At 43.6% G+C, this 15,000-nt stretch overlaps 1 protein-coding gene across 1 annotated transcript in view; it reads left to right on the top strand.

Annotated features, from left to right (window-relative positions):
• The window catches only part of Kdm3 (Lysine demethylase 3), a 44,341-nt gene that overhangs the window by 27,297 nt on the left and 2,044 nt on the right, over positions 1–15,000 (top strand). Inside the window, exons 2-8 of the mRNA XM_027382299.2 lie at positions 4,987–5,188; positions 8,037–8,201; positions 9,042–11,541; positions 11,681–12,255; positions 13,115–13,383; positions 13,547–14,244; positions 14,397–14,713. Of these exons, the coding sequence (XP_027238100.2) occupies positions 4,987–5,188; positions 8,037–8,201; positions 9,042–11,541; positions 11,681–12,255; positions 13,115–13,383; positions 13,547–14,244; positions 14,397–14,713 (4,726 nt within the window). The remainder of the gene's footprint in view (positions 1–4,986; positions 5,189–8,036; positions 8,202–9,041; positions 11,542–11,680; positions 12,256–13,114; positions 13,384–13,546; positions 14,245–14,396; positions 14,714–15,000) is intronic.

Below are 15,000 nucleotides of genomic sequence, written 5' to 3'. Positions count from 1 at the left end.
ATATCTGATTAAGGTCAAAGACAAAGCTTTTCATCCTGTTCTAACCTGAATATACAGTATTGTATTATATTATAGTAAGGGAAAGTAAAGACCGCTTACGCTAATGGGTTGTTTCGTGATTACCAAGGGAATTTGGTGATTGTCTTATTGGGGGATTATTGGTTGTTTTGTATCAATCAGGGGATATAACCGTGGTAGTTATTTCCTGAGCCCGTATTTGTCATGCTCAGTTCAAAAGGTTTGCTCATTGTGAAGAGGTAGCGAAGTCGTGATGTTAGTGAGGAGGGTACGTGTGGGTGTGTGTGGAAGATGGTGCATAGTAGGAAAAGAAGGGCTTTGTGGAATGTGTCTCGTTTGAAGATTGGACTCGCTACTGCAGGACTGGAGTACCCGGATGCACAGCTGGTGGGGAAGGTGTGGGGGTGAAAGGGGGGACGAGGAACGGGTGAGGGAAGTACTACAAAGGCGAAGGCGGCCCAGAGAAGTACTGCCGGGTGAGGATAGGGCGAGGGAGTTGCTGGAGTTTCAGACAACATAAAGACCTTCCCATGACCTTGAGGCGCCCGACCCAGCAGCGTCTGCCTGCCTGCCTCCGTCACCACTACACCTTGTGGCTCCCACTCTGGTTTCTCCCCTTCTCTCTTCCTTTTCTCTTCTCCTCTCTCTTCCCTTATTTCTTCTCTAGTGCTTTCGTCTTTATCATATCTTGTGCATCCTATTCCCACGTCCTTTACTTTTCCGTTTGCATCCCGTCCCCTTTATCGGTTGCCTTTGCTTCTCTCCGCGGACACTCAGTTTTTGTCTGTTGCTCTCTCGGTCTTCTCTTTCATCCCCTCGCCTCTTCACTCTATTACATCTGCTTCGCCTTATCGCTTACCCACTGTCTGTCTGCACTTCCTCTCCGTTTTTCCTTCGGAGCTTGGAAGGCAAGCAGACTACACATGCAAGTGTTGGCACGGAAGTGAAGTCAAGTTGCTACTTGTTGACAGTAGCAGTGGCAACTTGCCTGGAGAAGAGGGATCAACTGGCAGCTTCACACGGTGCTTGGGCGGGCACGGGCGGCGGGAGCTGCCGTCGAGTTGGCGAGTGCTGGGCGGCTTCCCCTTGGCTGCTTGTCAGGGGGTGCTGAGAGAGAGAGAGAGAGAGAGAGAGAGAGAGAGAGAGAGAGAGAGAGAGAGAGAGAGAGAGAGAGAGAGAGAGAGAGAGAGAGAGAGAGAGAGAGAGAGAGATTGAAATGAATAGGATGGGTGAGAAGGCGAGGCGGAGACATACATAGGGAGAAGATTTTAATTGTGTGGGAGCAGGTCTCTAAAGGTGGGTGGTAAGGGTGGGGAGCGGTTGAGCTGCTCGCACGGTCGCGATCAGCAGGCGGCAGGCTGGTATTTCCGCTCTCTCTCTCTCTCTCTCTCTCTCTCTCTCTCTCTCTCTCTCTCTCTCTCTCTCTCTCTCTCTCTCTCTCTCTCTCTCTCTCTCTCTCTCTCACTCACCCCCCTCTCGCCCTTCCCCCCACTATTTTTCTCCTCTCCCCATGTCTATCTTTTCTTTTATTATCTCCACATCCCTTCCCCCCTTCTCCTGCACCTTCCCCGTCCTCCCGTCCTCTTCGCTCCTTCGCACTTCCACTCTCTTTGTGAAGTGTTACGCGTTCGGTAATGCTTGAGTAATAATGGACGAGACATGAGGGGAGGGTGAGATTCGGCCTCGCATATATGGCGTGGCATCTCGCGCGAAATGATTCAGCGGTAACTGTACTTTGTTGTGTGAAGGGACTTTCAGACCGATCTTGGCATGAAGTAAAATCCGATTTGTGAGCGAAAACGAGAAACCGCAAGGGCCATTTTGCGTCGAGGGTTGATATTTCCCACTTCTTTATTGGGGAATTTAACTGGTCTGGCGAGCTTAGGAAATCGCTGTTAGAGTAGGCACGTTCGCCATTGAACGTGTGTGCATTTGGGGTGAGTAGAGTAAGAGTGAAAGCCTCTCTCTCTCTGTTATTACGGAGAGAAAGATTCGAAGGTTTGAAGCAGAAAGAAAGGGGTCAATGGGTGACCTTTTGGTGTGTTCAGAAGCGATTCTCCGGCTAAGCCCACAGGTCCAAGGTCAGAAAGCGAGCTCACAGCTTTAAGGATCCACCTCTCTTTGAGGTATTGATCAGGACCTGTTGTCATTACGGGAATCGTGAATAGGTAAAGAGACGTCTTAATTGGAAAAGTCTCCTGGGAAAGGATCGAATCTTCAGCGGTGACGAGCGCACGGGCGGGAATTCGGTGGGAAATTTAGTGATTTGTACATATTTCTGCGAATTCATGGCCCGGGTAGTTGCTTGATGCTGGGATTGGTTAAGGGGAATGCGTGTGAGTGTGTGTGTGTACGTGTGTGTTTGTTTGTGTGTGTGTACGTGTGTGTGTATGTGTGTGTGTGTGAGGGCTTTAATAAGGTTAGCGGTCCGAGGGTGGCAATTTATTTGTCACTGCACAGCACACGCCAACCTGAGTTGAGAGGGTCTGAGTTACAGATCTTCTGAGTAAGGGAAGCCCCGCCGCTGCTATTCCTGTGACACAAGAGGACTTGGAAGTGCTCTCCTTTTTATTTTTATTTTTGCTTATTTGGCATTTCATCTTTTGTTTGTTTTCCTATTACTACTACTACAACCTCATTTCAGTGTTCCTGCTCTAATCTCCCCCTCCCCTCTCTCTCCTCTTCCCCTCTCTCATCTCCTCCCCTCCCTCCCTCCTACTCTCCCACCTCCTCGTCGTCCTCTCCCTCCGCCTCCTCCTCCTCCTCCTCCTCCTCCTCCTCCTCCTCCTCCTCCTCCTCCTCCTCCTCCTCCTCCTCCTCCTCCCTCCTCCTCCTCCTTCTCCTTCTCCTCCTTCTCCTCTCCCTCCTCCCACCTCTTCCTCCTACCCCTCCTCCTCCTCCTCTCCCCTCCTCCCACCTCTTCCTCTTACCCCTCCTCCTCCTCCTCTCCCTCCTCCTCCTCCTCTCCCTCCTCCCACCTCTTCCTCCTACCCCTCCTCCTCCTCCTCTTCCTCCTACCCCTCCTCCTCCTCCTCTTCCTCCTACCCCTCCTCCTCCTCTTCCTCCTCCTCCTCTTCCTCCTACCCCTCCTCCTCCTCCTTTTCCCCCTACCCCTCCTCCTCCTCCTCTTCCTCCCCCCCTATCTCCTCCTACTCCTCCTACCCCTCCTCCTCCTCCTCCTCCTCCTCCTCCTCCTCTCTCCTCCTCCTCCTCCTCCTCCTCCTACCCCTCCTCCTACACCTCCTCCTCCTTCTCCCTCCTCTCCCTCCTCCTCCTCTCCCTCCTCCTCCTCCTCTCCCTCCTCCTCCTCCCCCCCCTCTTCTTCTCCTTCCTCCTTTTCCTCCTTCCTCCTTTTTGCTCTCCTTTCTCCTGTTCCTCTCCTTCCTCCTCTTCCTCCTCCATCCTCTCACCCTCTTGTCTTCCCCTTCTTTCTTAAGTGAAGAGGCATTTGGAAGAATGTAGGGGCACACCCAATCTTTTCTCACCATTGTTTGTAAATCTCCAAATACCAACACCTTGTGCTGTGTCAGTCGCCGTTTGTCAGGTGCCCTGTAATCTTTGTGTCTTGTCAAAGCGGAGAAAGAGAATGAAAGGCAAGAGTGTTCATGCAAGAATTGTTCAGTATATGGTAAAAGCATTCCAAGAACCTGTTTTTGTGGTTTTGTTTGTTTGAACATGAGTGTGCAAGGATGTGTGCATTTGCAGCTGCAGTTTCTTATGATGAGTTTGATATTAGAAGCTCTGGTGTAATAAAATGTTGCACTGTTTACGCAAGGCTTTGTTGGAATGTAGTTGTTTGTTTTGTAGTTATTCTTCTTTTTAGTGCTCTTATGTTTGCTTCTTTCCCTTTTTTTTTTTGTTGTTATACTTAAGTTTTCTCAGATAATTGTGGGAGAGAGAATCGGAACATTTGTCAGCTGCCAAGGTTTCTTCTTTCCTTCTCTTCTTTCTTTTTACAAATCTTTTTATGTTCAGAGCTTCAGAAGAACTTCATTTATTTTGATGCTGCATACTTGCAAGACAGTATATTGATTATCCATTGCAAGAAGCAGCAAAGTCAGTTTTTCTTACTGTCTTGACTCGATAATTCATCTTCATTATTATTTTTTACTTTTTATCTTTTTCACTAATACATTAAGAGATGTATAGCAGCTGAGAATTATTATGTGTAGTCTAGTCTTTATGAGTTACAAATGCAAGTCCTCTCTCAGACTGCAAAGCCTAAGAGGGTTCAGTGGCCGGGTTTGATGGAATGTTGAAACGATAATTATGCTTTGGCTGATGATGTTTCTTTTGTCAGAACTTCAGTTCAAGTGTTTTTATTTTCTTGTTTTATGCCTTTTATCTCAAGCCTCCCCATCCTCTTCCAACTTCCTTATTTCAGTTGCCTTTTTGCTATTTGGTACCACTGTGTAATCCTAAAAAACATACAGACATACATACATGGACAGGCGGGCTGGTACACACACACATGGATATAATAGTTTCATTTGCACAAGCTAACGAGGAATCTCATGGACTTTACATCCTGAAGTGGAACCTGAATTCCACAGTTTTTCTATCTTCTTTTTTCCTCAAAACTGTTACAGGCTGGGAATACCAAATTTCCCCAAGGCACTTCCCTCTTTATGCTAAGGTCTGATTGGTATTTGTGATGAAGCACAAAAGCTTCACTGAGAACCGTGATGAGGGAACTCTTTGTCTTTATTTTTGGGGTCAGCATTTTTTTTTTTTTTTTTTGTTAAAGGAAAACATATTGTGTTACATTTGCTTTCTTGCTTGAATATGTGCTCTTGTGTGATAATTCTGATTAGATCATTATTGTGGTACATATTTGTTATTAATATTAGAAGGGCCATCAATAAATGGTCAGGTATTAGAGTTAGCTATTGCTTAGGAAATAGTTTGTATATCATTATACTATAGTTCTTTCAATATAAAATAAACAATATAATTATTCTCTTCCAGGCGTGAGGCAGAAGTTCGGGAAAAGGAACGTCTTGCCAAGGAGAAAATGGAGCGTGAAAAAACAGAGAGAGAACGGAGAGAAAGAGAGGAGCGGGAGAGGGAGAGGAGAGAGAAGGAGAGACGAGAACAGGAGGAGAAGGAGCGTCAGCAGTACCAGGTGGACCAGCATTTCAACAAGACTTTCCGCCTGGCCCAGCACAAGGTAAATGTTCAACACGACCAGGCTAGTGTTGTTTGTTAAAGCCACACTCATTTGTGGCTATTTGCAAATGGTAGAAAAGCCATTGAAAGTTAAAAGGAAGGGGTGGAAAGGAAGGGAATGATGAGAAGGTAAGAGGAGAGACTGGGTTTATGTGATGCAGCCATTGATGGAATCAGTTGTAAAATCAGGTTAGTAAGCTAGTAAGCAGCACATTGGACACACAGAAAGCACTTGGTCAAACAGTTCAAGGAACAGTTAAAAGAATAGTGATCAGGAGAGTGGTAAGGAGACTGCAAAAGCAAAAGGAAGACATCAGTACAACAGTATTAATATTTGGTATATTCAACCAACAGAGATGATGAACAGTTACTCAAGTTTGCCAACCAGTAAATGGACTGGTGGATGAACTATTGAATGTGATAGGATGGCCCCAGGCAATTGTGGGTGTTGAGTTAGGAAGAACTGGGTGTGGTCGTGTTCTGATGGGACAAGAAGGCAAAAAGTTGTTTTAGTGAGAGAAAGTGGTCCAGCACAGAGATGGGTCGAATGAAATTTATTCCTTTAATTTAAGTAGTATTTTCTTCTCATTCTCTGATATTCAGTTTATTTTATATAGTTTACTCATTTTCTGAGATTGAGAAAAGATTAAGTATAAGATAGCATTTGAGACAGACATGCATGGGAAAAGTAGGAAGTGACAAACTTGTTCAGCACTGGAGGAATACTTTGTAAGGTCCAATATATGCTAGATACAGACAATATTGAATGTTGGATAATGGACCACAATTTGGGTCAGGTTGAAGTCTGGTATTTTGGCTTACAAAACTAGGAAGGTGACTGGTTACACTAGGAGGTCAAACAGGCATTGCTGGAGTGAGGTTAACCAGATTGTTTAAATACTGTGTGAAGTGATACACAACAGATTTTGAAATCTGTACTCTAGGAAATGAAGATAGATTTTATTTCTTTTTGATAAAACATTTAGACTTCTGGGAAGGATAGAACTAGCTTATTGTCTTAATAGCTATTTGCATTTTAGAACTGATAGATCATCAAGGCATTGTTAGTATTTATTCTTTCTGTTTTTGAGTGTAATGTAGTTGAATCATAGACAAAGACCAAGAATGGGGAAGACTGACACACACAGTTTTACTGCTTAACGTTTTTAAGTGATCACACTATATGTAAATGAAATTGGCACTGTTGAATAATTATACAGCAAAGCGCTTTTGATATCTTCAATTTAAAAATAAGAGCTACTGTAGTGATCTGAATATATTTGTTGATAGGAACTGTCCTAAAAAACAAACAGAAAAAAGATCAACAGTGCTTGTTGGTATTTGTAAAGAAAATATATTAGGTTGAGGCATATCTCTTCTGTTAAACCTGAGGTGAATTGACTAGTGTTGATAATCACCAGAATCCTCCAGATGCGTTGATTATGTTACGTAATTGACTCAACAGGGACTTCAGGGAAAGAGATGAGACTGTGACCATGTTTATGATTTGTGTGTGCTTCATGAAATTTAAAGAGCTTCAGATATAGCCTTTACATTCGTGCCACGTACACCAAATTTTCAGAGCACGTATGTGGAATATGTTTGTGATATAGCTTGAACTATGACATAGGAACTGTGACAGTACAGTACACTTATTTGACATGGACAACATTAGACTTAATTAGGATGTTTACTTATGATTTTAGATATCTGTGGGGCACTTAGCCAAATGTTTTTATTAATTTTACTTCATCCGTATATCTTGAGGATTCACACACTATGAAATCATCAGTAATAATTTTACACAAGACCTCATACTTTTCCTGTCCTTTTGGCATACGAATACCTTTTTGCTCATTAAAATTAATGAAGGCTTGCATTGCACTTCTCAGCCCCTAGTAGTACCTCTTGTGAATGTGCTCAGCAACCTATAAGGGGACATGAATGGCAGCCATGATTCAAGACACTATTGCCCAGATATTTCCCCCTCTTTCTTTCTCCCCCTCTTCATCCATTACTCATTCTCACTTTTATCTGTGCATTCCTTCCATCCTTTTCCAGTGTAGCTCTCTCAGATCTTGTCTGTTTACCTTTCTCTGCCCATTTTTGAAAATTCCTTAGGTACTTGTCACACTTAAAACCCCAAGCCATAGAAATTCTGCCTTTGATAGAAAAGAAAAGAAATAGACTATTTGATTCCCACAAGATCCCCCTTGCTTATCGATGTCTTTTGATTACCTCTGTTAAGATGTTGACATCCCTTTAATGTTTTGAGATTTACCTTGAATTTGCTTTTTTATGTTCTCTTTTGTGTGTGTAACATGAATCTTTGAATGATTTGATCTTGCGTGTAGAAAGAATCCAGACTGTTCCTGCACTGCCTGGAGACCAGCAATTGTCAAATGTTTTTCCCTGTACTGATGTTGTAATAGGCTGAGTTACTTCCTTTTAGAAATTTTATTTTTCAAGTAAATTCTTTTTCAGTGGTGGTTTGTTGTAACATTAAATTCATAAAAATCAGTTGATGTTTTTATGTTCTCTACTTCTATTTTTTCGTGTTTTTCCTCTTTCTTTACCAAAGGGCAAAGATGATCTCACATGTTCCTACTTATTTCAGAATTGTCCGACTTCAAATTGAGGAAACTGAAGCCTATTTTCATGTGCCTTTGAATTTTACATTTTCCATATCTTTCTGTGATGACCTCATATTTTTTTATTTTTTTATTATTCGTAATTATTATTATTTTACCATAACCTTAGTACATGTTGATTTCATTCTGCTGGATGAGATGGCTGTAGGCTTTAGTGGGTGGGGAGACATGTCTGATGGGGTATATGGTCTATTGTAGCACGGTGGAGAGACTGTCCGCCACATGCCAGCCGAGAACCTCAACCAGGCCTATTACGTCCACGGCTTGACCAACCACCACCATCCCTCCAACCACCCATCTCACAACCACCCCCTTCTCATGACACCACACAGTAAAGCCTACCAGGCCCAAGCGCACGCCCAGGTACGGACGACCGCATCACGTGATAACTCCACACTGGCTGCTCATAGTGTTAGTACCTCGTCCAAATGAATGAACATTGTTATTTGATTGCTCTGTAAGTGATAAGGAAAAGAACTCTATCACAGCCACAGTCAATGGCTGTATGTGACCACTGCTCAGGCCAGGATAAAGAGTAGGGCTGTCTGTCAGGCTGAAGCTTGTGTGGTTTTGTTTTAACCATTGTGTGTAATGTAGAAGGGGAAAGGGGAAAGCATGAGAAATTGCATGCAGAAGTTTATTTGTTAAATTGAAAGGGTAAATGAATTGATGACCTAAAGTAAGAGTAATGTATAATGACAAAAATGAATGATAAGGTTCAATCGGGACAGCTCCTACCCATGAGGGTTGTGCAATTATTCTTGGCCTGGCTTGTAGCCTTTGCCTTTGTGTGGCTGCCACATTGTCATGGATGGTTTTATTATGGTGTACAGAGTTCACTATAGGGACCTGCTTTTTGTGTGAGATGTTTTACTGTCAGAGCTTTATTTTTCCCAAAATTTCTTTGTTCTTTATGGTTGTTGTTTCAATTCAGTGTCAAGAAGTTGCTCCATACTATATTTATTTCATCTGATCTTAGACTGTTTTGTTTCAATTTTCAATGAAAGAAACCTGATAACTTCATCAAAATTAAATATCAATATGCTTTTTATTTCTATACTGAAGAGGGATTCACTCAATTCTAGCTTGCTATATGAACTTTTCCTACTTAACCTACCCAGAAAGACATGAAACTGAAGTCTTAAAAAAGAATTGAATGAAGCCAGATATTTCTATGCTCATACCTCATTATTGTAATTTCAGAAGGTTGGTGGATGGAATACTCTGTCTGGTTTGGTCAAAACGGAGAGGATAGATGCAATGGAGGATCGACGTCTTTTGGAGCAACAGCAGCAGCAACAACAGCAACAGCAACAGCAGCAGCAACAACAACAGCAGCGTCAGGAAGAAGCTATACGCCGTGTACATGAGCCAGAGAAGATGGTGCAGGAAAGCATATACAAAGCTTTTCGTGATACAGATAGGAATCGGGATTCCTTAGCAAAGATTAGGTATCCTCCACCAGCACACTCCAGTAAACCTTCAGAGAAGCCTGCGGTTCCCTCTGGGTTGCCCAAACTTGCTGATCCAAGCTTCAACTTGGCCACCTATCCACCAAATTATCTACCCAAAGAGGCCAAACCTCCCCACACAGAGAGGGTCCCCTACCTGCACTACGCTGACCCACGGGACAAGACATCAGTCATTATCCAGCCAGAGATCAAGTATGAAAAAGCCCCTCCACATTCTATAAGTCCCAAGCAGCGGCCCCCAGAAAGGTCTAGTCCATACCCACCTGGTTCAGCGTACAAACCACATGAACCATCTCCCTCCTTACACAGAAGTAGCACCTCGCATCTTCAGACTACTTTGCCCCACAGTGTAGAGTTGACCAAAGCTAGACAACCACAGTCTTCTCCGCACTCCACACCTTCACCAGCACATCCTGACCGATACTATCCCCCAGGGGTGAAACCCCCTCCCACCACTTACCCTCCTAATTTTATAACCGCTGGGCTGGTTCCCAATCCATTACATGTATCGTCAGTTTCTGCTAAGTCGAAGGTGAGCTCTCCGCCACCACAAATCTACGGCAAGCCTGGCATAACATCAGGTACTCCAGTGTGCCGTCCTGACTCCAGACCTCCACAACCTCTGCCCCTGACAAGCAAAGCCAGTGGTGTGGGAGGACCACCTCCAGCTCATTCGGGTAGAGGGGTACTTCCTGAATCAAGGCCTCCAATGCCACCACATGAACAGCGGCCACCCATGGAAAGAAGCCCATATGATGCTCGCATCTATCCGCCCACAGTACCGTCACCACACCATAAACATGTGGTAGCTCCAGGTCCACCACCTCCAGCAAGGATAACTCCAGTTTCTTCCCCCCATGTGGCAACACCTCACATTCCCCCACTCCCGTCCCCACAACCAACACAGACACAGCCTCTGGATCTGGGCACCCGTGAGGATGCTGCATCTCCCAGCAAGAGACGAACTCAGACTCCAACACCTCAAGATCCAAAGAAACCCAGATTTGAAAGTACAGCTAACCAGCCGCTGTTGTCTCGTGTATCAGAACCAAGCCCTCTGTATCCAACTGCTGCTACTACAATTACCACTGTAGAGAACACAGTAGCTCTTGCAGCCAACCTGTCTCGTGTTGCAAGTCCAGCTTCACGCCCGCCGAGCCAACCTCCAGCTGCTACTACCCCAACTCTTCAGCGTACTGAAAACAGCTCCTCGCCAGGGGCAAACAAGATGACAGAACCGGAGAAATCTAATAGTCCAGGTCCTGCCGGGGGTTATGTGCACAAGCTTAAGAAAGCATGGCTTCAGCGACATGAGAGTGGTGTTGAAATCATCCCACCAACGACCACCAACAGTTCAGGCTCACTCTCGGTTCGAGTAGCTACACCACCTCCTCCTCCGGCCAGCAGTACCCCTACTTCCTCAAAGCCTACATCAACAATTACTACAGCTGTCAAGTCTGAGCCAAAAGTAGTTGTGCGTAAGCCAAAAGTTGTGAATAGTATACCGAACAGTATACCTAATGGGCATAGCCAAGATATCAAAGATGGGGACTCAAGCTCAACAGACTCTGAAGGGAGTACTACTCAAAAGCCAAAGCGAGGCAAAGGCAAAAGAAAATTGAAAAGAATGAAAAAAAGTAGTGATAGTAATAGTGAGAGTGAGAAAGACAGTGATGCGAGTGAAGAGACAAACATCAAGAAATCGGGGAGAATACCTTCCAAACCTGACTCTGAACCCAAGAAAAGAGGGAGAAAACCCAAATCGAAGCCAGACAAAGACAAGGAAGAAGGCCCAAAGCCAAAAAAGTCCAAAGAGGAACCCCCACAAAATGACCCTCTGCAGAAACCCCCAGTATCTCAGCTCAAGAAAACAGGAGAGAGCTTCTTGCAAGATGGGTCATGTTATGAGGTGGCTCCAAAACTACCTAAGTGTCGTGAGTGCCGTTGGACAGCCCACCAGAGGAACAAGAAGATGCCCAACATCTTTTGCCGTTTCTACGCCTTCCGACGACTCCGTTACACCAAGAATGGGCAACTGGCAGTAGCTGGGTTTTCAGACCCCATAAAAGACGTGTCAGTGGATGACCTGAAACTGTGGGTGCCAGACAGTGATAATCCTCCAGAGGACTTAGATGAAGAAACAAGTCTGTTTTTATTGACCCATGTAGGGGATCAGTTCTGTGACCTGGTGGAGCAGGAGAAAGAAGCAATGGCACTCCATATGGGTGATGGTAAGTGTTAATTTCATTGATATTTTTATAGTAGAAATAGCTTTCAGTTTTTTACATACATCATGCTTACATTTGAAATAAAATTTATTGATAAATTATATGTTGCTCATATTTTTAAACTTTTGATCCTGGGTTTCAGAGACTGTAGTGGCTTGGAAGCGAGTGGTGCAAGGAGTTCGGGAGATGTGTGATGTGTGTGAAACTACTTTGTTCAACATCCATTGGGCATGTAGCAAGTGTGGTTTTGTGGTCTGTATAGATTGCTACAAAGGACGCAAGAATGGAACAGTGAAGGTGTGGGATGAGGGCGGTAAAGACCGTGATGAATACTCGTGGTTACTGTGTGCATCTAGACTCCCGCACGAGCAGGACAAACTCATGCTTACTCAGATAATCTCGGGGAATGCGCTCCTTGAGCTGGGGGGGAAAGTGCACGAAGTGAGACACAAATGGAACATCCCTCAGTACTGTGAATGCCCTGAGGCTAAAAAGTACAAAGAACAAGCATCCCAAGACGATAAGAAGAAGCTCAATGGAGTGAATAAAGATCTGCTCAAAAACATAAAGAAAGACCCTAGTAAAAGTGAAATGGTGAATGGGACAGTGAAGCAGGAGAAAACGGAGAAAATGAATGGCAAAGATGAAGAGATGTCCAACTCTCCACTGAACTTCTTTGCTGATGTTGCACTCTCCAGTGACAAGAGAGACAGTGAGGTAAGTGCAAGAGGAGGTAATGTCATTCTCCCTTCCTCTTTTAGCATTTTATAATGTCACTACTGACAAAGACCAGTAGATAGTCAAGCAGCCAAAATTATTAAAGAAGAGAGTATTAAATCAACTTCAAATAGAGATTTCTCACTCTTGTCACACTTTTCATGTTCAGTGATAAACCTTGTTCATGCAAGAATCATTATGTAAAGCCAATGCTAAAAATTTTGAATGTGAAATACAGAATTTGGTTGGTTTATAGGTCAATAGGGTATTGATTTTGTTGGGAAACACTTGGTTCACTCCTATAATATAAATGTTTGATGAACTTTATTGCAACAAAACAACTATATATTTTTCTGTTAAGCATATATTTGAGTAGGGATATAGCTGTTAATGGTTGGAAAATATATGCAAATTGTAATTAGAAATGAAACATTATCAATTATTCAATTTAGAGGACGGCAAGGGGAACTTATTTTGTTTTATTTGGGTTATGTTAGTGGAAATAGGACCTCGTAATGGTCAGGTGTATCTGTTGGTTTTATTGCCTCTTTTGTTTGGACTTGTAAGAAGTTTCTTTCCACAGTATGGAATTTTATAGTTTAAGTGTAATTTGGTAAAGGTCAGGACAATTGGGTATAAATGTCAGAACTTAAAATGCTATTATTTACCATGGCAGTTGGTCCTGTTTTTTTACATGATAGAATTCATACTTTGATTTTACTCAGTATTTTACATTATAGTACTAACACTTTAATTTTACTGCAATATATATATTCTTGTATTATTTATGTCTCGGCTGTGAGTATGATGTCTTTTCTCACATCCCAAGTTTCTCAAATGGTTTGCTTGTTTCTCTCAGAGTTCTGACTCAGATTCAGACTCAGACTCAGATGACAAGGAGGGCAATTTCTCAACCCTGCGAGAGTTGCTGATCAGGCCCAATGCACGGCCCAATGGAGGCACGAAGGATGAAAACACACCTCCTACTAAGTCCAGCAAAGAGACCAGTAAGAAGAAGCCCAAGCTTGACACCGTGGATGAAGTCATCTCCTGTGTAATTGACAACACGTCGGACAAGGAGGACACGAAGGATAATGACCAGATGGTGCTCAAACATTTTGTCCGAAAGTAAGTCATTGCTTTCCCTGTATGATTTGGTTGTTAATTGGGAATTGGATGGTTAATGTTACAATATTCTAATAGCTTTCTCTTCAACCATAATCTCGGTAATTAGTTTGATAACTTTGTACAAGTTTACTGCTGTAATATTAATTGTAATTCTTCTCTTCAGGTACAACTACACTCCTCGAGGGCGCGAGCCACTTCCAATCAGGATAATGACCAAGACTGAGAGCAGCACCTTGTATCCTGGCGTGGCGCACTCCTGGCTCTGTGATGGCAAGCTGCTGCGGTTACAAGATCCCCTTGCACCCACCAACACACTCATCTTCCAGGATCAGTGGAAGCGGGGACAGCCTGTCATCATATCTGGTGTTGGGCAGAAACTCTCCTCTGAGCTGTGGAAACCAGCAGCTTTCTCAAAGGACTTTGGAGACATCAAAAATGATCTAATCAACTGTCTCACTGGTAACATTGTTCCCAACCAACCCATGAAGAAATTCTGGGAAGGTTTTGAGAACTATGGGAAGAGACTGAAGGATGAGAAGGGCCAACCCATGGTGCTGAAGCTGAAGGATTGGCCCCCAGGGGATGACTTTGCAGAAATGCTGCCCTCAAGATTTGAAGATCTGATGACTGTTTTACCCATGGGAGAGTACACGAGAAGAAATGGCCGTTTAAATCTTGCTGGCCGTCTCCCAGAGTGCTTCGTCCGGCCTGACCTGGGTCCAAAAATGTATATTGCTTATGGTTCGGCCATACACCCAAGCAGAGCTTCCACAAATCTTCATTTGGATATCTCTGATGCTGTTAATGTCATGTGTTATGTTGGTGTTCCTAAAGATGCTGATTATGAAGATCATATAAAAGGTAAGTTCATTGCACTTCTTTATGCAGGGTTGAATTCAACAGTATAGATAATCTGCAAGGCTTTCATAATCATGAAAAATAGGAATATTTCTTGAACTATGGTTCACTCTGAAAGTGCTGATTTTAAATATGTATATTTTAAAAACTTGCAGCAGCTCTAAAGGCCATCGATGAGGCTGGCTGTGATGTCCTTACCCGCCGAAGAGTGCGGGAGAAGGAGGAAGTACCAGGAGCGTTGTGGCACATCTACCATGCCAGGGACGCTGACAAGATTCGGGACTTGCTCAATAAAGTGGCCATAGAACGTGGGGATAAGCTGGAGCCTCACCACGACCCCATTCATGACCAGTCTTGGTACCTGGACGGTCCTCTGCGAGAGAGACTGTACAAGGAATATGGCGTGGAGGGTTACGCCATCATCCAGTGTCTGGGAGATGCTGTCTTCATCCCAGCAGGGGCTCCTCATCAGGTAATTAGTTAGATTGCTTTTATGAACATCATTAGTAAACTTTGTGGCTATGGAGAAGTCTTAATCAGTGATCAAGTGAATTGCTATACGTAATACATGACTTTTTACCAGACCATTCAAAAATACACCATAGATTTTAATAAATTTTGATTAGGAAAAAGGCTCTAGTTCAGTGGATCTAGATGACCTAGGTGGTCAGCAGAATGTTCAATGTATTTAGTGATGAACTGGAATATGATACATATATTTTTCATTTGTAAATGTTATTTCAAGCATATAATGAGCTG

The sequence above is a fragment of the Penaeus vannamei genome, chromosome 2, assembly GCF_042767895.1.
Source record: "Penaeus vannamei isolate JL-2024 chromosome 2, ASM4276789v1, whole genome shotgun sequence".
NCBI classification, from domain to species: domain Eukaryota; kingdom Metazoa; phylum Arthropoda; class Malacostraca; order Decapoda; family Penaeidae; genus Penaeus; species Penaeus vannamei.
The sequence above is the reverse complement of the archived record's forward strand: the minus strand, read 5'-3'. Positions and strand labels throughout refer to the sequence as shown.